The 22,662-nt window shown below is 40.1% G+C and overlaps 5 protein-coding genes across 7 annotated transcripts; 3 read left to right on the top strand and 2 right to left on the bottom strand.

Annotated features, from left to right (window-relative positions):
* Positions 1–85: 85 nt before the first annotated feature.
* On the bottom strand, positions 86–2,826 carry LOC107045183 (dnaJ protein homolog 1). The gene is made up of 2 exons (XM_015267344.2): positions 2,432–2,826; positions 86–1,904 (listed from the first exon to the last, which is right to left on the bottom strand). Exon 2 carries the CDS (start codon positions 1,891–1,893, stop codon positions 829–831), a length of 1,065 nt encoding a protein of 354 aa, XP_015122830.1. The 5' UTR covers positions 1,894–1,904; positions 2,432–2,826; the 3' UTR covers positions 86–828.
* A 305-nt stretch (positions 2,827–3,131) lies between these two features.
* On the top strand, positions 3,132–6,924 carry LOC107045197 (F-actin-capping protein subunit beta). Of its 2 annotated transcripts, none has more exons than XM_015267366.1 (4): positions 3,132–3,347; positions 3,686–3,897; positions 3,976–4,348; positions 5,674–6,924. In XM_015267366.1, exons 1-4 carry the CDS (start codon positions 3,345–3,347, stop codon positions 5,905–5,907), a joined length of 822 nt encoding a protein of 273 aa, XP_015122852.1. In that variant the 5' UTR covers positions 3,132–3,344; the 3' UTR covers positions 5,908–6,924. The 2 variants fall into 2 exon arrangements, with proteins under 2 accessions (XP_015122852.1, XP_015122851.1); XM_015267365.2 differs by lacking the exon at positions 3,132–3,347 and adding an exon at positions 3,379–3,481.
* A 582-nt stretch (positions 6,925–7,506) lies between these two features.
* Positions 7,507–13,304, bottom strand: LOC107045195 (eukaryotic translation initiation factor 5A). 2 transcript variants are annotated; one of them, XM_015267362.2, is made up of 4 exons: positions 13,201–13,304; positions 10,676–10,971; positions 10,459–10,593; positions 7,507–9,268 (listed from the first exon to the last, which is right to left on the bottom strand). In XM_015267362.2, exons 2-4 carry the CDS (start codon positions 10,949–10,951, stop codon positions 9,197–9,199), a joined length of 483 nt encoding a protein of 160 aa, XP_015122848.1. In that variant the 5' UTR covers positions 10,952–10,971; positions 13,201–13,304; the 3' UTR covers positions 7,507–9,196. The 2 variants fall into 2 exon arrangements, with proteins under 2 accessions (XP_015122848.1, XP_015122849.1); XM_015267363.2 differs by lacking the exon at positions 13,201–13,304 and adding an exon at positions 13,106–13,194.
* Positions 12,942–14,226, top strand: LOC107045196 (proteasome assembly chaperone 4). The gene is made up of 2 exons (XM_015267364.1): positions 12,942–13,014; positions 13,729–14,226. The coding sequence occupies exons 1-2, from the start codon at positions 12,978–12,980 to the stop codon at positions 14,136–14,138; spliced, it is 447 nt and encodes a 148-aa protein (XP_015122850.1). The 5' UTR covers positions 12,942–12,977; the 3' UTR covers positions 14,139–14,226.
* Positions 14,227–15,788: 1,562 nt separating this feature from the next.
* Positions 15,789–22,093, top strand: LOC107045178 (midasin). Its single transcript, XM_015267338.1, has 2 exons — positions 15,789–15,963; positions 16,070–22,093. Exons 1-2 carry the CDS (start codon positions 15,877–15,879, stop codon positions 22,091–22,093), a joined length of 6,111 nt encoding a protein of 2,036 aa, XP_015122824.1. The 5' UTR covers positions 15,789–15,876.
* Positions 22,094–22,662: the final 569 nt, after the last annotated feature.

The raw sequence follows: 22,662 nt of genomic DNA, 5'->3' as shown, positions 1-22,662 counted from the left end.
CAAGGAAATGTATAAACGAATTAAAATCTTTGAAAAAAAAAGAATAAAAACACTGATAAAATAACTTAAAGTATCTTCATTATATTATTATTGTGTACAAATAATTTTCAATTGATTTTCATCTCGAATAACACTACATTTCACAAATTTTCAATAATTATGACGCATTCATCGAACACTATCACACAAATAACTCTCGCAACGTCGAAAAAAAAAATTGATCACGACAGTGACATCTCTCCAATAATTATTGTACCAATATCGTTGAATATTCCCTAACTCTCGCTTCTGAATTCCATCCTCATCCTTCGCAACTCATTACTCACGTGGCAATTAAATAAAACGATCCTCCCTCATAACTGCAAGACCGTGTACCTAGACTCACAATAATTTTGACTCACGCGACATTCACCTTGATATCCCGAAAAATAAAAAGGGAAAATGAGATAAAATTCAAAGCGCCAATACTACAACTCCTCCACACACACACGAAAACTAAAAAAAAAAAGAAACCAATCATCCCATGACACAACACGATATAAACTCTTTTTTCTTCCTCCTTGAAAATAAAAACCGGTTAAGAGACTTTCGATGAAAGGGGGTTGGCCAGTGCTTAATGCCAGGAACGTTAATCAGTCGATTAGCATTTATTGGCTCAAATCCCGTGTATTCGTTTCATTGTTACAATGTACTACAACGTACACCCTTCACGATTAAATCTACCTAGCAAATGTGTCAATTGATCGTCCTTGTTCATGTTTATTTTTTCCTCGTATAATTATTTTCAATAATTTTCATTATAAAATAAAAGAGAACCAAAGGAGTCATTCACTGTGGTAGTGTATCATACAAAATGTCTTTAACACTCTGTACCAATGTATCGGGAAATTTGATGTCAAACGATACCAGCAAATCACCTCTGCGCGATGGCTCTTTAGGGAATGGCAAACCCTGTCCCTGAATTCTCTTAACCATATTTGGTTTAACAACGTCCCTCGTCAAATTGAGTGATATTTTGTCACCATTTAACGTTGGCACATCAACGATAGTGCCGCATAATGCCTGTTTCAAGCTCAATTTGCACGTATACCTGATGTCACTGCCTTCACGCCTAAATAATGGATGTGGTTTGTCCCTGATGATGAATACAACGTCAGCTGGCACCTTACCACGTCCCTGATCGCCCTCCTTTTGGAAAGTTATCTTGGTTCCTGCTTTCCATCCTGGTTTAACATTTATCGTGAGCACTTTGTCCTCCTTCTTGGTTGTGCCATCTGGCTGAATGACTCGCCTCGATATCTTCATTTTCTTGACACAGCCCTTGGCAATGTCCTCGAGGGTGACGCAAAGATCGTGCTCAACGGGTGGATCCTGTCCTTGATCTTTTTGCCCTGGCATACGACCACTACCTGGTGCAAAGTTGAATGAGTGTGAACGGAATGCACCACCTCCAACGCCGGGCCTCTGTCCAGCCATTCTCAGCTCGAAGGGATCCTCCATGTCCATGTCGTCGCCAAAGGAGAATGCTCGACTGTTACCACCAGGTCCAAACTCGAAGAAAGTTGCAAATGGCGACGCTGAGCCGAAAAATTGGGCAAATGTTGCTCGAGGATCACCGTGGAATGAATAGTGAGCACCACCACTGCCTCCACCACCGCCTGACGGTGCTCCACCCTTCAGACCCTCCTCACCGTATTTGTCGTACACCTCGCGCTTCTTCGCGTCCGACAGCACCTCGTAAGCTTCAGCAACTTCCTTGAATTTTTCCTCAGCCCCCGGGCTTTTGTTCTTGTCTGGATGATATTTCAGAGCTAATTTACGGTAGGCCTTCTTTATCTCGTCGTCACTCGCACCCTTGGCTATAGCCAGAGTTTTGTAGTAGTCTTTACCCATCTTGGAAGGTTCTAGAACAAAAAACGGAAGGTTTTGGTAGTTGCGGTGCGCAATTAGCGATACGTCAAGTCGAGGGGGAATTAAAAATGTCGAAATGAGGGAAAATCTGGGGATTTTTCACTGTTGATTTTTTTTTATCTCTCTGTTTAGTTTTGTTCTCTTATTTTTAATGTGCCGATCATTCCTCAGTCCCTCGACAAAACCACCTACACACGCATATGTATCGTCTATTTCTGGGAATGATCGCGGGTTGTCTCTCTTTCTGTGAGAGCGTGGAGAGACGACAGGTACTTGTAACTGATGGATACTCAGCTTTCTAAACTGTATTATCGTGGGGAAAATATTAAAAATAAACCGAGTGGTTAAGCCAACGACTCATCGCTCCGAAATTAAACAATATTTTTGTTTTTTTTGAGGAACAGCAGCACGAAAATATGTACGAATCTGCCTGCTGACTCCCATTACGAGCTTCACGACATACCCCAACACGTCAATATACTCTAACACTTTTTTCACTCATTTTTTCAATCATATTTACCTTTCTTCAATCAATGCGATGAATAATATGGTGTTTGACACTATTCACAATCAATGATAATCAAAAAATGTTACGTTCTTTTCGTAACGAAAAAACAAACTAGGAATAACGTGCATAAAATCAGGTTGAACTCTCGGTATGAACTGAAAAGTGGACCAAGCTGCGCAGCCTCATATATACAATTTTCCTTCTAGTACATTCTGGAACCTTCGAGAACGAGTGTGAACGACGTTACCATCGACTTCCGTGGGGCTCGCACTCCGCGCCTATCGTTCATGGGCCTTTTAACCCGTTGCTGACGTCAGTCTAGAGACCCTATGCCTCACGCTCATGTATTTTGCAAATAAACGAGGGCGATGAAAGATCGGGGAGTCGCCAATGAGACAGAGATGAGATGAAAACCAATTTTGCATTGAAAATTTTCGATCAAAGTTTTCGGAACGCATCGCACGAGCCTGGCGCCATCTCCAGTTGTTACTCACTCCGGCGGAAAATTTGAAATTGCGATTTCGTTATTGAATAAAGTTTACACAATTGCGGAAAAATTTCGGGGGATTTTCTGCGGATTTTTCCACAATTTCTCGCAGCTCTGGAGATTGATGGAGATTTGCGTGGGGCGGAGAGGGCAGGGGGTAGCCGTTGGCGGGGACAAAACGGGAAAAATCGCGATGTTGAGAATGTGCATTTAGGAACACTGGTATTCTCACCAATCGCTGGTCACATCGACACACCCTCAAAGCAGTTCCTTTTTTTTTATTTCGAATGCAACCGATACAGTCAACAATTAAACAATATTTATCGTATTGTAATATTACGTTTAATTTTTATATTAATAAACAATTGAATTGCTGTCGGGCGAGTGAATTAACGTAAAATCGTAGTTGTAATTTGTAACAAAGTGAAAGTAGACACAATGGTGAGTCATATCTCTTGAAATATTATTTTAGTGGGTGTACAATTGTCAATTGCAAAATGACAAAAGCACTGTTGAGCGCTGGAGTATAAAAACGGGGGAGATCTGTCAGTGATTGTCCTTGATGATTGATGATGGTAATTTTATTGACGTTGAAAACATTGTAATTCGATACCTAACCCAAAAGGAGACAAAATGTCAAGATGGTGCATCGAGTTTACCCAGTCATTATCTCCAGAATTAGCCCAACCGTGACCGCAATCATAATTATATGAAGAGATTAACAATGTTAATGGGCAATTTCTGGGGGCAATATTGATATTTATTTTACTGTTCATCAGAGTGAACAACAGATGGACTGTGCACTTGATTTGATGAGGCGTTTGCCACCTCAGCAGATTGAGAAAAATCTGAGTGACCTAATTGATCTTGTACCATCGCTGTGCGAGGATCTATTGTCATCAGTCGATCAGCCACTCAAAATAGCCAAGGACAAGGAGTCTGGGAAGGATTATTTGCTGTGTGATTACAACAGGGACGGTGACTCGTACAGGTATTTTAACTCATGTGACAAAATCAACTTCATTGGGTAATGAATGAATGTTGTGTGTTTTTCTCATTGATGATGAAGATCACCGTGGAGCAACACGTACGACCCACCCCTGGAGGACGGCTCAATGCCCTCAGAAAGACTGAGAAAACTCGAGATAGACGCAAATCACGCATTCGATCAGTACAGGGAACTCTACTTTGAGGGTGGTGTGTCATCGGTTTATCTCTGGGACTTGGATCATGGATTTGCTGGTGTTATATTAATTAAAAAAGCTGGCGATGGCTCCAAGAAGATTAAAGGCTGTTGGGACTCTATACACGTTGTTGAAGTACAAGAAAAAACAACTGGTAGGAATGCTCATTATAAGTTAACGTCTACCGCTATGTTATGGCTACAGACGAATAAACATGGCTCGGGGACTATGAATCTTGGTGGTAGTCTCACACGACAGGTAAATTAATTATTCGTAACCACTTTTTGTCCTCAATATTTCACTTATTTAGCTCTTGAAATTATTTAATAGTGAAGTAGGGAAATGAGATGGGACAAATCAGTCTCAGAACTGCTTTTTTTTTTATCCATATACTGAATCTGAAGGGAATACTCTTGGGAGGGGTTTCTTTGTTGAGGAAAGTGGACACTGATTCTTATAAAACTCTCAGTATCTCCTTTGGGTTTCAAGATGTTTTCAAAAATCTGTTGATAAGGTGAATTTAGTTGACACGTTCTGGCATACATTCATTTTATCCTCAAGATTTCATTTATCTAGCACTCGAGGGGATTTAATAGTTAAGTTGAAAAATAAGATAAGCCGACGTATTCTGAAAACAACCGATTTTTCATGCATTTCTTAGAATCCAAAAGGGATAGGCATAGTCTTGTGGGACTTTTTTTTCGTAAAGAAAAGTTAAAGCAACAAAAAATGATTCTTGTGAGATTTTCGGTATCACCTTTGGACTGCGAGATGTTTTCAAAAAATTGTTGATGAAGTGAATTTAGCTATTTCAGTCTGTCATAACTTCATTTCAACCTCAATATGTTTCTTCTATAGCTCTCAAAATGATCCAATAACAAAGATTCAAAAGGGGATGATGTAAATTATTCTCAGAACAGCCGAATTTTCGATCCATATTTTTGAATCCAAAATAAATAGACATATTCTCATAATAGTATATTTCAGTACATGTGGGGCAATATCGTCTTTAACGTGTGTGGGGTTTACAGCATGAGCCGAAGGTGAGTGATGTAACCACACACGTTAAGGACGAAATTTCCCAACAAGTACTGAACAAAGTTTTATGTCACGAAGCCTGAAACCGGCTGAATTAGACACGAGACGCGAAGCGTCGAGTGTGTAATCCAGCCGGTTTCAGGCATGAGTGGCATAAAAAACTTTTTGGAATGAAAACTGAGAGCTACAAAAGTCATTCGGCTTTAGTTTCCGAATTACTTTCTAAAAAACTGTTGATGAACAGAATTTAGTAATTTCGTTCTACCATAACTTCATTTAATCCTCAATATTTTACTCTAAAAGAAAGCTATCGTTGCTGAATAGTAAATCTAGTTATTTCGCTACACCCCTTGTAAAAATATCTTGAAATTGAAGGAAAGTAGCAGAATTCGTTAAAAAAACCTTTTTATAGGGTCCTATAGATGGAAAAAAAAACTTTTGCAAAGATTTTTCCGAAAACTGATCTCAAAGTGACGTTGATTAACTCCCTAATCACCAAGCGATGTTTCTCCCTTAAATATCGCAACTAATTTCATCTGTTCCAGGTCGAACAAGACTGGCCAATAACTGAAACATCCCCACACATCGCAAATATTGGTCGCATGGTAGAAGACATGGAGAATAAAATTCGTAATACACTGAATGAAATATATTTTGGTAAAACGAAAGATATTGTCAATGGCCTGAGGTCTGTGCAATCGCTGGCAGATCAGAGACAGCAAGCAGCACTGAGACAAGACCTTGCTGCTGCTTTACAGAGGCGAAATGCTAACAATTGATCTCACGATAATCATGAGAGCTTTCAATACCATTGTGATTAGAAAATGATGAAAATAAAAAAAATGCAACAAATAATATGAAGTGATGAGAGGAGAGGCATAAAACATTGAGAACACTGGCATAAGAGAAAAAAATACAGACATAAAGTACAGATGGAAATATGACACGTTGCATTCAATTAATACAGAAACACAGACAATTGAAAACACCACGTGGACTCGATTACAATTGATACCCAATTCAGTTGCGACACTTTGTTATTATTCTCTAGATTTAAAATAATGCGGGGAATTTATTATGGGGTTACTTAAAGAGGACACTTATGTTATTTGTTTGTTTAAAAGTATTTGAAGAATTAATTAAATGAAAAAAAAAAAGAAAATCATAGCTGCATAATTGGTATTTACTGAATGAAATAACTGCATAAGTTAAGTGGGCAACGTTGAGGGGAGCCAACGATGAAGATGTATTTGTATAAATAAATTTCATTTTGTTATAAAGTCCTACGCTTGACTATAAGTTTTCATTATTATTTTTTTCTGTTAATTCTAGGATTTTTCATTTGTCTCGCTGAACGATAATGAAACACTGACTATTGTTTATGTAATCAATAGTATTCGATAAAAGACTCTTCCAATCAAAAATATCCTCTTAAGGAACTCCTTAAAAGGTGCCTTGGGTTTTTCCACGTCGTTTCTTGCTGTTAATTATTTATTAGAAACTTCAGTATTTTTCTGTTCAATTCATCTACAAGGAAACAAATGACACTGTGATTTGGCATTATCAATTCAAAATCATAGGCTCTGGAGACTGATATTTTGCATTATCAAGTATCATCATTTTTCCCTCACTGAACAATTTAAATATTATACATAATATTCAATTGAGAAGAAAAAAAACTATCACTTGTTAAAAATTTTTATCATACAATAATTAAGAGTCGAATGTGTTTTCACTTACCATGTAAAAAACATAATGTAGATAAAAATTTATAAAGTAATCTAATGTCAATCGAATTTTTCTGCTGTCTTTTTTTCAACTTCATTGATTTAATGGTACTTGAATTTTTAAACTTTTTGGACAAGGAATATTTCTCTTATTTGTTCAAATGAATATACAACATTCTCAATTGTGTACCGCCTGTTCATTAATTTTGAATAATTAATGGTATTTTTTATGAATTGAAGAGGATTCATGATTTTTTCATTCTCATACCTCAGTGAACTAATGGCTGTTCCCTGGACCAACTATGGACATAAAAAATAGAATTCTCTTCTCATTCATAGACCTCCAGTCTTCATGTATTAGTCCTAGGCTCTAGGTTTCTTCACCTTCTGCCATTTGAGACGTTTGCGTTTACAAATTCGATCATTGATCAAGTGAATTTAACGTTTTGCTTCACAGAATGATAATGCTGGCGTTGGATGATAAGAATAACAGGTGAGTTCAGGAGGGAGAGTGAGCCTTCTTTGCTGTTTCTGCTACAATACAGATCCAAAAATTTCCCCAGAGATGATTCGTACGATTCTTCAATTCGAAAGATGAATAAAAGTGATTAAACATGTGGGATTCTATCGAATTGAATTCATGGAGATTAGTATTCTTAGAAAGCGTTTTATTTCATTTTTTTCTTCGTATTTTTCAAAATTTTCGTAGTACCTTTCTGTGACAGTTCTAATTATATTCACGCATACATATATATCTTGTATTTTCATTTCATTTTTTTTCGTATTTTTCTTGTATTTATCTATATAATTTTTTTCAATATTTCAGGCTGCGTGATTTTGAACTCTGAATATGATTGACAAATTAAACTGAGGATATTGATCGAGGAAAATGAAAATAATGATAAGATAAATCTAATGATTCGTAATGCATATTGCAGGTATTCATTTTATCATTTATTGTTCATTTTAATTTTCATTTTTCACTTGGTCCTCTTCCCAAGTTCATCTACACTTCCACTTGCAATCGCTGAAGAATAAAAAAAGAAAAAGAACGTGAGGTAACATGAGAAAAGTTTTGTATTAAAAGTATTTTGAAAATTTTTTTTTCCATTCCCAAATTTTGGAAAGAGACCTGTGCCAGCCTTTAATACCCAGTCTTATGTCCCCCTCTACCCCATTTGAGTTCAGGTATCTCTATTTTGTTTTATTCAAAATCCGTTCATTAGTTTCACTTGATTTGAGAGAGAAGGCAATGTGACACGTGTGTAAATGTTCATTGATGTTCATCGTATTCGTAATTAATCAAGTGGATGTTAAATAATTAGTAAAGAGAAGTGTTTCTCATCGAATTCCTGACAGCCTAGTTTCATTCACCCCCGAATAAGCTTTGATCATTCAAATTCAAGAGTCATTAAATGTAATTATAGGCCAAGGGGCTGAGAAATAGCCAACGGAAAAGTGAATTAATTAAGAGTAATAAAAAGTACAAAGAGGAAAAAATTTTTTGGGGTAAAATAGGTACTTAGCATTCCCAACTAAATATAAAATAAAAAATTATAACTATCAATTATCCGGATAATATTCATTTCTTTCTGTCATTCTAGTCAGCTTTCAGATGAAATGCACGTATACGATCTGGCAGAATTTCATGTTCCATGAAAAAATGCCCTGCTCCTCCTCATGAAAAAAACATTAGCAGGAGCAATTCTGTGATCTTTCCCTCCATTACATTTTATAATAAATCACTGTACAGCTATTGTGGCTACAATAGACTGCTCTCAGTTAAGAAAAAAAAGAAACAAAATCAATGAAGAACAAAAATGTAAAAAAAAAAAAATTGAGAATTGTTTTTTGAAGGCTTGTCCATGTTTTATTTTCAATCAACCCTTTTTTTGATGAAAAAATTGTTTCTGTCGCCCTATTCTCTTATATAACAAACAACATGTGTGTGTATATGTGTATGTGTTTCTGCGTTTCGCACTCTCCTAGTTCAGACTGTCCATCGTAAATGTCGATCCAGCCAACTTATTACTTACACTGCTTAGAAACTTTGTTAAGCACATGTTCATTCGGATATTAATTATTACCCAATTAGCGTATGTTGTTGTTTTTTGGTAAATGATTCAGGTGTTTTTTTTATACTTTAATTAAAAGTTGTTTTATTCTTCTTTTAACCACTGCTGAGATTTGATGTTGGTTGGAACTATTGGTTCGTTAATCAAATTTGTTTTCTTTATTTTTATTTCCTTCGTTATTATTACTGCTTTTTTTCAGTTTACCAATGATTGAGGTGTCGATTGGCTAAGCGGGTGAGGTTGTGTACGGTTTTAACTGAACACAATTATTTGTCGAGGGCAGTGTTGGTTTTGATGGCAATCACCACTTCTTCGTTACAGGCTTTTAGAACAGTGCACTGAAAATGAAAGAAAATAAATTAATGGCTTGATGCTGAAGATTTCTCTTCGGGAAATGTCAGAAAGTGGCACGATCGATTCGCAAATTATTTTTTTAAAGAGGTTGACAGAAAAATGTCAAGGAATTTCTGACATAATGTCCTCTGACAATGAAGTCCCGTCATTTTTTTTCTTTCACACATGTGATAGTTTACATCATTACATCATTAAGGGGAGACGGAACCCCTTTGTCTACATCAAATCTCAGAATTGTGTTTTCTCCTACAATTATCAATTTCTATCTATGAAATTACTTTATCGACTCGATTATCGCATTGTTGAGTCAATGAAGTGGTTTAATGAATAAAAAATAATTGCAGGAGAAAACACAATTCTAAAGATTCATATAAATACAGAGGTTTCGTTTCCTCTTAAGGGGTAACCTCAGTACTCTATATTTGTGAGAAATTTCGGAACATGCTAGAGACACTAAATATGAATTATTTGTTGTTGGGTCCATTAAAAAAAGATGATTATAATTTCAAGGACTTAAACCGTTTCATTTTGGAGATGTGCATCTCTGACAATTGCAAAAACGGGATTCCTTAAATTTTGGTTATCGGCAAACAATAGATGATTCAAACTTGGTGTCTGTAGCACCTTGCGAAATTTATTACAAAAATTATGTCTGAGAATGTTGTCTGCAAAAATTTTACTCTCAAAATTCTAATTGCACGATGTACATATTACCTTTTACTAAATTGTAATGTGCCATGCCAATTACACATTGAGCCATCTGAATTCCATATTTTACAATTTAAACTGGTAAATGTTCAATTTATAGTATACAACTCAAGCAAAATACAAAAACTACAAAATTTTGTTTTTCTTGAATGTACATGCGGAAATTGCATGTATCGAAGTGCACACAAGAAACTGAATATTCATAAGTTTGAATTCAAAATGTTGAATTCAGATTGCACAATATATAAACGGGTTGGTACATTTCATTTCAGTAGAGTTCAAAGTATATATCCTATAATTAGAATGTGAAGTTCTATAGGTAAAGTGATAAATGCAAATCAAATTTGTCAAATGAAGAGACTCGATTGAGTGTAATACGAAATTTCTAAATTTTGCTTCCAAAGATATTTGCTATTATCGTTTCCCACTTTGCTGCCCAGATTTATCTGAATAATAAGTTATTTACGAGTATGTCTTTTCCAGCCTCATAGTCGGCGCGAAGCTGAGCACCTAATTCACCATCAGGGACCTTGAGATCCTCACGGAGGTCACCATTGTCGGCCATCAGGCACAAGTAACCGTCGTCAGATATGTCTGTCAGCTTCGAAAGAAAAAAAGAAAAAATGTAACATTTAAATGGCATTTAAATGACGGATGAATCAATGGATGCAGGAATAATCTACCTGATAGTCTTCTCGTTTAACGAAGGGTACATCCATGTTGTGTGTGGAGGGACAGATATCTTCGTACTTCTTCGATGTAAAGATATCAATACCAACGAGATGTACCTTGGCATGACCGTGTTTACCAGTTTTTGATGTTGACATTTCAACAATTTTGCATGGTCGTGATTTCAGCATGACAAATCCATTTTTACGCAGGGCTGAGCACTGCATGGGATAGGTCACTGATGCACCGGAATCACCGGTCTCGAAGTGAGTATCCTCGATATCTGCCATCGTTGGGTTTTACCGATTGTCTGAAAATTATTCAAATGACGTTTTATTCAACCATTCATTTCAAAGAGGGAGGAGAGAAAATTAAGATGAATTTTTCTTTTTCCCAAGCATGTCCTCAACCAGATGGAGTTTTAGGGAAAGGGGAGGGTTTCTGATCAGGTAAGCATAGGAGGATCTAGAAATTGATCACCGTTGTTAGGTATATTAACCCCATGATTAGAAATATAATTTTTTTATGACTGATATTCATTGATCGATGAACTCAATACAACTCTCGAAATTTGTCAGTGATCAGGTAGTACTCCTGATCAGAAACCCTCTTCTTTACCTTATCTGATATCAAAAAATTTTAATTGTCGGATTTATCACTCAATCATTAATTTGAGAGAGAAAAAACTTATTGTAAAACTCCTGCACTCTCTCTACCATTTCCCACTTCCAAAAAAGGGGAGGGTTTCTGATCAACTAAGCCCAGGAGGATCTAAGAATTGATTACCGTTTTCAGGGATATTAACCCCATGATTAGAAATATAATTTTTTTATGACTGATATTCATTGATCGATGAACTCAATGCAACTCCCAAAATTTGGCAAAAAGTGGTCAGGTACTACTCCTGATCAGAAACTCTCTTCTTTACCTTATCTGATACCAAAAAATTTCAATTGNACAACTCTCGAAATTTGTCAGTGATCAGGTAGTACTCCTGATCAGAAACCCTCTTCTTTACCTTATCTGATATCAAAAAATTTTAATTGTCGGATTTATCACTCAATCATTAATTTGAGAGAGAAAAAACTTATTGTAAAACTCCTGCACTCTCTCTACCATTTCCCACTTCCAAAAAAGGGGAGGGTTTCTGATCAACTAAGCCCAGGAGGATCTAAGAATTGATTACCGTTTTCAGGGATATTAACCCCATGATTAGAAATATAATTTTTTTATGACTGATATTCATTGATCGATGAACTCAATGCAACTCCCAAAATTTGGCAAAAAGTGGTCAGGTACTACTCCTGATCAGAAACTCTCTTCTTTACCTTATCTGATACCAAAAAATTTCAATTGTCAGATTTATCACTCAATCATTAATTTGAGAGAAAAAAATTGTTGCAAAACTTCTGCACTCTCTCAACCATTTCCCCAGCAATGAAAATATTCCTTTGCGTTCAATCGTCTTATTCCAATCAAGAATTAATTACAAAACACAATTATCAGATAAATTCATGACGTATAAAAACCGAAACACCTAAAATAACACGCCTCCCCAGATAAACCCGGCGACTCCTCCGCCCATCCCTCCCCAATCGCCCAAAATTCCTGCAAAAAGCCTCGCAAACCCAAAACCCCAACCCACGAACCCCCTGAATGACTCATCTCCGGACTAAATTCAATCTCAAACGTCAATAGTCCTCAAGACCAAGTAAGAAAATGGAAGTGCCTAGTGGCAAGATAAAGCCGTCTGATTGGCAAAATAAAAGACTCGAAAAAGGCGTCAGGCAGCCGAGAAAATCCCGCAAGAAAAACATAAAACCGAGCAACAAAGAGAAAAAAAAAGAACATTCCGGCCACTGCGGCGTACGTGTAATGTAGCCGAGGGCTGCGGATGACTGTGACGATTGCCCCGGGAGTACCGTAGCCATGTGGCATATTCCAGCAATAATCCCGACAAAATCCTGAGTAACTGACCAATAATTTCCCCCCACAAGGTCCTCAAAAATCCAGAGGATTGCAACGAGGCGTGAGTCAATGGCCGTGTCCAAAGGCTGACCTTAAAGGGATTGGATAATGAAAAACAAGGAGAAATAAAAAAAAGAAGGCGATAATGCTGGCGCGGCTCGAGACACGGGAGCACACAGACGAACTAACCAAGAATGGGTGGCGAACGGAGTGCTCCAGCCTCCACCGACGGAAAATCATCGATAATGCATGAAAAATAGTTCGAATATGAGAAGCGATATGGGAGCCACAGTCTAATAATTTATTTAAACAATTGAATGCCGTATTTGACGAAAAAAATGTGGAAAGATGGCGCGAAACGAGGCGCCAGCCACATTGCCATCAGGTACCGTTTGTCATCGTCACAGTCGCTCGTTAATTATACTGCTAATACCCCCGTAAATCAATCACTTTTTAGCCAATCAATATGACCTTACATGTACACTGTTAATATTAGGAATGTATCCGGTGTTAATAGTATATTATCACAGTATAATATTCACAAAAATCAGCAACAGCTCGAGATACTCACATGTGATCAAAATGGATACTCTAACCAGAAGATCTGATGGCGCTTGCGCAGTGTAGTGTACGAAAGCGGGGTCCTCTACACTGGAATCACGGATTTTGTGAATCGTCTGTCCCAACCTTTCTACCTTTGCCGCTTCAAAGTTGTATGTCTGTCTCTCTCTACTTTCGCGTTTTTTCACTCCCGTGACGAGAGGTTTTTGAATTTCGAATTGGCTTAGGTGGTTTGAGGTTCAGAGGTGTTGAAAAGGTGATTGAATGATTGTTCTGTTCTGAATAAGTCGTTGTTAATCAATTGACTGTAGAATTTATTCTGGGTGGGAGCTGACGGAGAGCTGTTGAACGCACGTGTCGTCTGTTTGTGGATGTATACAGAGAATTTTTGGAGGAGGAGGTTGATGACTGGATTGAAGGTAGAGGTATTTAGGTGTTGATGGTGATAATGATAATTGATTGAGTTGATTAATTAATTGCGGGGGAATGTGTGAATTCATAAGTTTGATTTGTTAATTTTTTGGTAATTTTTTTGCAGATTATTATTTGATGAAAATGTTATCACCCGAAAAGGCAGATGTTGACGTTGAACTTCTCGAGTCAAATTTCATGTTTTACGATTTCACTGCTGACGTTGGCGAGGTTAGTTATACCTGCCAAATCATGAAGATGGAGGAGAGCTTTTATGTTTATGTTGGAAAGGCTGGGGACGAGAGTATGAATGATCTTACATATTCGTTCCTCTCGGCTTACGACAATCTTCCAGTGGCTACTAGACTTCTGGGGGCTGTGGGGAATCCACTGTCAGCACCGCTTGCTTCTAAACTTACGAAATTGTCTGGAAAGTCTGTTTATGTTAGTTTTAATTTGGATATACATCGGAGGATGATGCCTTGTATTGAAAAACGTATTGCTGAGGAGTTTAAAACACATGCTATGGCCTCATGAGTATTTTGGGGGAATGAGAGATGGGGAGTGTTGTTACCAAAAAACCATTTTGTAAAAATGATGAGAATAAATGTATTTTTTTGAATTTTCCATTGGTATTCTTTATTCTTAATTGTATTGGGACTATTTTGTAAAGGAGAGGATAAATTATCAGTAAAATTTTGTTGCCAAACTTGCCCCATTAGTTGATATGCAGGAGAAGTTGAGGAAAATTTCAGACAATTTTGAAGCACGAACAGCATTCGGCTGGGTCGTTCCCTCATCTGAATTGCCAACCAATAGGAAGGCAGTATTTGACGTTTTTGCGGGCCAAACAATGATATTTTTATTTAAATTAAAAGTCTTGCTGAACAAAACGAGGAATGAGAGGAGGAAAATAATTTTTTCATCGATAAATTTGAACAATTGAAAGTACAATTATTGTAAATGAATGTGGTGTGATCCGAGGAAGTAACGAGTTTCAGAGCCTTCTGAGATCTAGAAAAACTGGCGAATATGTTTGAAAAATTGGAGCCTTATCCAGACAATTCCAGAATTTTCCAGAAGATTTTGGACTGTTCTACAATTTTTTAAAACCTTCCATTGTGCTCTTGAGAACAATGATTTTACAAGAATGCTGGGAACAATTTTTTTTAAATTTTCATTTGTTTTTCTTTGATTACTTAGTTAGTTTATTCAGTCAATGTTCGTTACTTCAAGAATGAAATAAAGGTCGATTTCAAAACCTAGTGAATCATTTTGAAAATCTGTTGATGGTTGTCAACTTGAATATTAAAAATAACATGAAAATTTCGAATTGTTAGGAAACGAGTGTTTTGTCTTGCATTTTCATCGTTCTTTGGTTCATCCTCAATTCGATTTCTGTTATTTCCTAAGGAAGATAATAATGAAATCTCATTGACAATGAGAATGACCATAACAATGAAGAGAAAAAATATTTAATTTTTATTTTTATTCAAGCATGTATGACCTTTCCGCCTTTTACATACGGTACCCCCCAATTCCTAGTATAATCATTATAAACATTATTACAAACGTCGTTAATATTCACCTCAAAGAGAAAATTAATGAGTTTACATAGGAAAACAGCAATTACATCTGCAAAGCACAAATATTACAATAGGGGAGGTTGGGGTAAAACGGACACTTTTGACTTTTTTTTAAATGTTAATGAGGGGTTGAAATGTTGCTAAAATTTAATAATTTATTTTTTCAATACAAAGAACAACTCTTTCCCTATGTGACGAGCCTAAACTGAGCTCATTTGCTAAATTTGTTTCTGAGTTATGAATAATTTTTAAAAAATCTAGTGTCCATTTTACCCCACTCTCCCCTACTAAAATATTCGTTGAAATGTTTTTTTATTTTAAGAATAACAGAGAAGACCAATTTTTCAACGTTTGAAGTAATCATCAGAGGCCTTGATTATACTTCTGAAATAATAATAATTTTTAAATAATTGTTTTCAAAAGGATCCTCGAAAGTAAAAAACTCAAATTTCCCTCCTAAATCCCTCTACTGCCCCCCGCCGCAACTACTGTCAACCGTCACGCGGGCCGGACCTGTTCAAGCACGTCCAAACTCCCAAACACGTTCGAACCACACGTGCGTTGGCTCGCCATAACCTTCCAATCGTTTCTGGCCATCAAACGTCGATAGCGCGATAAACTCTTGCCTGAAATAAATCCAATCAACCTCGATAAATGAGTCGCACAAAGTATTCCACCAACTCTCAAAGATGTTGCGAGACAATTTCTTAAAATACATCAGCAAGAGCTCCTACCTGAAAACCTGCGAAGAATTCAAGAAATTCATCGACAAAGAGGTGAGTATTTTTGCGCATCAGAATGTTCCCCCTTCAACGTTCTTATCTCGGGGAACAAATTCTAATCCCCACAAATCAATAATTCCCCTTCACCCCCCGTTCTCAGGAATTCACCGAAAATGATCGTCGAGAACTTCTTCAGATTTTGTGTGATCGTCTCATCGAACGAGGGGGGGGTGCAACCATTATCGACAATTTTCCCCATTTTTTCCCCATAATGCTCTCGATGGTAATTCCCCTCGAGTCATGGGGACGCCCCACAGGGACTGCACTGTCCCACGAGAAAAAATGCATCCTCCTGGGTGAATGGATGAACCAGCACCCAGACGTCCTGGGCCACACACTGCGATACTTCGAGACCCGCCCAGCGCCCTTCGAGCCCCTCCCAGAGGCCCCAGAATTTACCAACAAGCGTCCAAAACTCGAGACAGAAGCATCCACCTCTAAACAATCCGAAAAGCCCTCTGACGAAGAAATTGTCAAGGCAACCTACAAAATCCTGAAGGCATCTCCCACTCACTTCAAACGCAAATGGAACTGGTCAAAGTTCTACCATTACTTGGACCACAAAAGTGAGAACGTTCGGTTTATCGTCATCAAATGCCTGGGGATAGTCCTGGAGATGTCAGAGAAGAGGGCAATGTCCTGGATCAAATCGTCGATCCCAAGTTATTCCAATCGCACCCTTAAATACGCCCTTGGAAATGAATTGGACCCACCTGCACTGCTGACAGAGGATTACGACGTGAGAGGAGTTGAGGAGTGCCTCGAGGGCTCAACCCTGGTATCAATCGCAGGAGTCCTGTTACCCACCTTCAAGAAGGATGCCTCACAGTCCCTCAGCCTCGTCCCAGTCCCCTCGATGGAGTCAAACCTACGAAATCTGGCACTGGCAGTGGCTTCGAGAAAGGCTGTGTGCCTTCAGGGGCCAGTTGGCTGTGGAAAGACAGCCCTCGTCGAGTATCTGGCTCAAATGACTGGCAGGGGACAATCAGACATCATCAAGGTCCAGCTGGGAGACCAGACGGACTCAAAAATGCTTCTTGGAATGTACAGGTGCACAGACATACCTGGGGAATTCGTCTGGCAGGCTGGTGTACTGACTCAGGCTGTTTTATCTGGCAAATGGCTGGTGTTGGAGGACATTGACAGTGCAGCGCTGGACGTTGCCAGTGTCCTCAGCAGCCTGATGGAGACTGGAACCCTCTCTGTACCTGGATATCGTGACACAGTCTACGCTAAGAGTGGCTTCCAACTGTTCGTCACCCAGAGACTGATCACAACGATGACTGGGGCCTTCAGGCAGTCGTCAGGTGCCTCTGATCTACTGGGGAAACACTGGTTTTGCGTCCATATGGAGCCTTTATCCAAGGAGGAGCTGATCACAGTTGTTCAGACAATTTTTCCACAGCTTTCGACAATCGCCACGAAGATTGTCAATGTCTTCCTCCTGTTCTCGAGTGGAAATCACGAGGCTGGGAGTGAAAATCTATCGAGAGCCACTGGGAGACTGATATCCACGAGGGATTTGATCAAGTGGTGCACCAGAGCCATCGTCGACTTCGAGGTTTCCTCACCAGAGTCAGCTCTCAAAGTCCTCCAGGATGCTATCGATATTTTCTGCTGTTCAGTACCAGATGCAGCTCTGCGACTGGAACTGGCTGTCTCCATCAGCAATACTCTGGGGATCATCAGCACAAAGGCAGAGTATTTTGTCAATTCTCATAAGCCCTCTGTCTCGGTCCAACCTGAAACTTTCGCAGCAGGTCGAGCCAGGATAAATCGTAAAAGTGCACGTTCAGTGCAGTTGGAAGAGAACAAAGTGAACTTCTCATTCACGAGACCCTCAGCATCACTTCTAGAACGTGTCACCAGTTGTGTCGCTCACAAGGAGCCTGTGCTGCTCGTTGGTGAGACTGGAACTGGTAAAACTAGTTCGGTGCAGTTTCTGGCTCGCAGTACAGGCCACAAACTCATCGTCATCAATATGAATCAGCAGAGTGAGAGTGCTGATCTCCTTGGGGGATACAAACCAGTTGATATAAGATTACTGATAACCCCTATAAGAGAAGAGTTCGAGATTCTCTTCAGATCTTTCTTCGCTATCGAGCCTAATAGAAAATTTCTGGACCACGTGGCTGTGTGCTACAGGGATGGCAAGTGGAGGACACTGGTGAGTTTGATGTCTCACAGTGCTGCAGCAGCTGTTGCAAGATTGAAGAATGGCAGTCTTTCATCATCATCATCTTCGGGGAAACGGGCTCGAGGGGCTTCGAAGGAGAGGCCAACTGCCCAACAAGACGCAGAATTGTTGATCAAATGGGGGAAACTGGTGACTAAACTGGAGAAATTGAAGTCACAGGTGAAGGCAGAGTTCTCTCTGGCGTTTGCGTTCATCGAGGGGAGTTTGGTGAAAGCCCTGCAGGAGGGACACTGGGTTCTGCTTGACGAGATCAATCTGGCGTCGTCAGAAACCCTGGAATGTCTCTCGGGATTGCTCGAGGGGTCTTCAGGATCAGTCTCTCTGCTGGAACGTGGAGACAATGAATCGGTCAAGAGACATCCAGACTTCACGATGTTTGCCTGCATGAATCCAGCTACAGACGTGGGGAAGAAGGAGCTGCCAGTGGGGTTGAGGAACAGATTCACTGAGTTCTATGTTGACGAACTGACAGAACGAACAGATCTCCAACTACTCGTGAGTTCTTACCTTGATGACCTGAATCTGCCGTCAGTCAAAGTCGAGTCAATCGTCAAGTTCTACCTGACAGTTCGAAGTGAAGCACTGCACTCGTTGAACGATGGAACAGGACACAAACCGCATTTCAGCTTGAGGACACTGTGTCGAGCCCTGAGTGTAGCTGCTCAGAATCCCTGTGGAAATGTCCTGAGGTCCCTCTACGAGGCATTCTGCTTGAGCTTCCTGACCCAGTTGAACCAAAATTCGTACCCAGTGGTGCACAGACTGATTACCAAAACGATCCTCAATAAGGAGACAATGAAAGGCACTTTGGGAGCCCCAATACCAAAGCCAAGATGTGGAAGTGACGAGGATTATATCAACTTCGAGGGTTACTGGGTGGTGAAAGGAAGCTTGGAGCCAGAGAAGCCTGAGAACTACGTTCTAACGAGTTCAGTACGTCAGAATCTCAAGGATCTGGTGAGAGTCGTGTCCATAGGAAAGATGCCAGTGCTTCTTCAGGGTGACACATCAGTTGGTAAAACAAGTCTGATCACTTACCTGGCGAAATCATCTGGTCATGTCTGTGTTCGTATTAATAATCACGAGCACACAGACCTCCAGGAGTACGTTGGCAGTTACGTGGCTAGTGAGACTGGGAAACTTGTCTTCAAGGAAGGGGTGTTGGTTGAAGCCATGAGGAAGGGCTACTGGATAATCCTGGATGAGTTAAATCTGGCCCCAAGTGATGTTCTGGAGGCTCTTAACAGAGTTCTCGATGATAACAGGGAATTATTCATTCCAGAGACACAGCAAACAGTGAAAGCCCACAGTAACTTCATGCTCTTTGCTACCCAGAACCCTCCGGGCATCTATGGAGGAAGGAAGGTGTTGTCCAGGGCCTTCAGGAACAGATTCGTCGAGCTTCACTTCGACGAGATCCCCCCAGCTGAACTGCAGGTGATTCTTCATGAACGCTGTCACATGCCTGAGTCCTACTGCAAGCAAGTCATCCACGTCATGACTGATCTCCAGATGAGGAGAAAGAGTACAGCAGCTTTCTCTGGTAAACATGGGTTCATTACTCTGAGGGACCTGTTCAGGTGGGGTGAGAGGTTCAGACTAGCTGGAAATGTTGGGGAGGGATTTTATGACTGGAGCCAGCATATGGCTGATGAGGGATATCTGGTGCTGGCTGCCAAAGTGAGGAAGCCTGAGGAGGCTGAGGAGATCAGACAGGTCATCAAGAAACATCTCAAGAGAGATGTCGACCCATCGAATCTATTTTCATTGAGTGACAACACTTCGACTGTGACTAAACCAATTCTCGAGGCTATTCTGAACAAACCAATTCCTGGGTTTGAACACGTCGTCTGGACCTATCACATGAGGAGAATGGCAGTTCTGGTGATTAAATCGTGTCAGTTCAAAGAACCAGTTCTGCTGGTGGGAGAGACTGGAGGAGGAAAGACAACAGTCTGTCAGCTAGCTGCTGCTATGAAGAATAAACACTTGTGGAGTGTCAATTGCCACATGCACACGGAGTCCTCAGATTTTCTGGGAAATTTGCGACCAGTGAGGGATCACAGTGATGACAATCAGAAGTTGTTTGAATGGGTGGATGGACCACTGATAGCAGGCATGAGGGCTGGGGATATTTTCTTAGCTGATGAGATTTCTCTCGCTGATGACAGTGTCCTGGAGAGGATGAACTCACTGCTGGAGCCTGAACGCAGTCTTCTGCTTGCGGAGAAGAGCGCAGATTCTAATGTTGATTCACGTGAATTGGACAGTGTCATTACTGCTCACGAGGACTTCTGCTTCATTGGGACAATGAATCCAGGGGGAGATTATGGAAAGAAGGAGCTGTCCCCAGCGCTCAGGAACAGATTCACTGAAATCTGGTGTGAGGGGTGCACAGACAACTCTGATCTTCAAGTTATCATCGAGCACAATTTACGTTCACGTCCTCACATCGACAATCAGACAATTGCAAGGGCCATGATCACTTTCTTGGACTGGCTGAAGTCCTCTGAAGTTGGCAAACGTTTCTCTGTGAGCATCAGGGACGTTCTGACTTGGGTTGACTTCATGAATTCCTCCTCCACATTATCTACGAGTGAGGCTTATTATCATGGCGCTTGTCTAACGTACATCGACAGTTTGGGCTCTGGTGTAACGGGGACTGAGAGGTACGAGAAGCTAGAGTCATTCAGAAGAAGTGCCATTAGCTTTCTGAAGCATCAGACAAAACAGAACTTTGAGAGAGCAGAGGAGGACATGATGAGAACAGACCCTGAGGTGGAGGCTGAAGAACTCTTTGGTGTGGCACCTTTCTACATTCCCGTGGGACCAAGTGGTAAATCCGAAGACACTGGTTTCACCTTCACAGCCCCAACGACAAGAGGTAATGCCCTGAAGGTATTACGTGCCCTCCAATTGAAGAAACCCTTGTTGTTGGAAGGAAGTCCTGGTGTTGGAAAGACGAGTTTGGTGTCAGCAATAGCGAAGGCCTCAGGGCACTCGCTGTTGAGGATTAATTTGAGCGATCAGACTGATGTATCAGACTTATTTGGAGCTGATTTGCCTCTGGAAGGGGGCAAGGGAGGACAATTTGCTTGGAAAGACGGCCCTTTCTTGAGAGCTTTGAGGGCTGGAGACTGGATACTCCTTGATGAGTTGAATCTGGCGTCACAGTCTGTACTGGAGGGCCTCAATGCCTGTCTTGATCATCGGGGTGAGGTCTACATTCCAGAGCTAGGGAAAACCTTCACTGTTAAACCTGGAACGAAGTTATTCGGCTGTCAGAATCCATTGAAACAGGGAGGAGCTAGACGAGGACTTCCCAAGTCTTTTTTGAACAGATTCACTCAAGTTTTCGTTGATGCTCTGTCTGACGATGACCTGAGGATAATTACACAGTCTCAATTCCCAGAGTTGGGGGAGGACCTTATTGGGAAGATCGTTGAGTTTAATTCGAGGGTTTCCTCAAACGCTGGACACACCTGGGGGCATTGTGGTGCCCCTTGGGAGATGAATCTGAGAGACATCACGAGGCTCTGTGAATTGATCAGGTCGTACGGGGCGAGGTCTTCGTTGGATAAGAGTTTGCTTGAGGCTGTGGCTCTCATTTATTGTAGTCGATGGAGAAGCCCAGATGACAAGTACGAACTTGCACAGATTTATCGAGAGATCTTTGGAGGGAATGGGTATCAGAGCTTGCAGCATCCCAAGACACCAGTGCTGAATGTCACTGATGAGTATCTTTATTTTGATAATGTGACTGTGAAGAGGACTGATAAAGCTTACTTCGAGGATCGTAATTTGTTGGTGTTGAGGAACCACATGCCTGTGCTGAAGGGACTGGCTTACTGTGTTAACATGAATTGGATGCCTATTCTTGTGAGTATTCGAACCAACTTGATTTATCTGATTTCATTGATTCAGTGACAAAGTACCTAGGGAGGGAAATTAAATCAATTGAGAACAAGCAGATTTACATGTTTGTTTTGTGAATATCCTTGAAGGGTTTTAGGGGAATCTCTCTAAAGAACTTTTTGGAGGGTGTTCTTCATTGCAGGAAAGATCTCTTGTCGTTTTTCTGATACAGGAGAATGTCGAGCACATGAAAATTTCTGATGGTTTTCATAATTTTGACCAGGCCATAATCATAATTTTTTTTGTTATTTTACATCGCGTCGACTCGGTTGAGTATATTGCGATGATGATCTAGACTTTAAAATGGGCCGTAACTATTCGCACCATTGTGTGAATCACTCCCGTACACTCCATACACTCCACGCATGCGTGAAGTTTGTGTGTTTCACGCAGCCGAATTTTCATACTGCTGTGTATTTCACGCAGTTGAAGTTTCATACTACTGTGTGTTTCACGCAGTTGAAGTTTTATACTACTGTGTGTTTCACGCAGTTGCATTTTGATACGCCTGTGTGTTTCACATTTTTATACATCAGAATTGCGTTTTTCCACTTCCTAGGCCTTATGCAAGATGAATTAAA

Source organism: Diachasma alloeum, unplaced genomic scaffold (assembly GCF_001412515.2).
Source record: "Diachasma alloeum isolate Michigan unplaced genomic scaffold, Dall2.0 Dall_scaffold_00884, whole genome shotgun sequence".
Lineage (NCBI taxonomy): Eukaryota > Metazoa > Arthropoda > Insecta > Hymenoptera > Braconidae > Diachasma > Diachasma alloeum.
Note: the sequence above shows the minus strand (reverse complement) of the source record. Positions and strands in the feature narration are given on the sequence as shown.

Excerpts from the sequence above, each read along its gene's own strand:
- LOC107045183 (XM_015267344.2), bottom strand. The coding sequence starts at position 1,893 with ATGGGTAAAGACTACTACAAAACTCTGGCTATAGCCAAGGGTGCGAGT.
- LOC107045197 (XM_015267365.2), top strand. Across the intron at positions 3,898-3,975 it reads AGGGACGGTGACTCGTACAG|ATCACCGTGGAGCAACACGT; the intron begins GTATTTTAACTC and ends TTGATGATGAAG. Across the intron at positions 4,349-5,673 it reads GTGGTAGTCTCACACGACAG|GTCGAACAAGACTGGCCAAT; the intron begins GTAAATTAATTA and ends CATCTGTTCCAG.
- LOC107045195 (XM_015267362.2), bottom strand. The coding sequence starts at position 10,951 with ATGGCAGATATCGAGGATACTCACTTCGAGACCGGTGATTCCGGTGCA. Across the intron at positions 10,594-10,675 it reads TTAAACGAGAAGACTATCAG|CTGACAGACATATCTGACGA; the intron begins GTAGATTATTCC and ends TTTCTTTCGAAG. Across the intron at positions 9,269-10,458 it reads AGGCTGGAAAAGACATACTC|TGCACTGTTCTAAAAGCCTG; the intron begins GTAAATAACTTA and ends TTTCATTTTCAG.
- LOC107045196 (XM_015267364.1), top strand. The coding sequence starts at position 12,978 with ATGGCGCGAAACGAGGCGCCAGCCACATTGCCATCAG. Across the intron at positions 13,015-13,728 it reads GCCAGCCACATTGCCATCAG|ATTATTATTTGATGAAAATG; the intron begins GTACCGTTTGTC and ends ATTTTTTTGCAG.
- LOC107045178 (XM_015267338.1), top strand. The coding sequence starts at position 15,877 with ATGTTGCGAGACAATTTCTTAAAATACATCAGCAAGAGCTCCTACCTG. Across the intron at positions 15,964-16,069 it reads AGAAATTCATCGACAAAGAG|GAATTCACCGAAAATGATCG; the intron begins GTGAGTATTTTT and ends CCCCGTTCTCAG.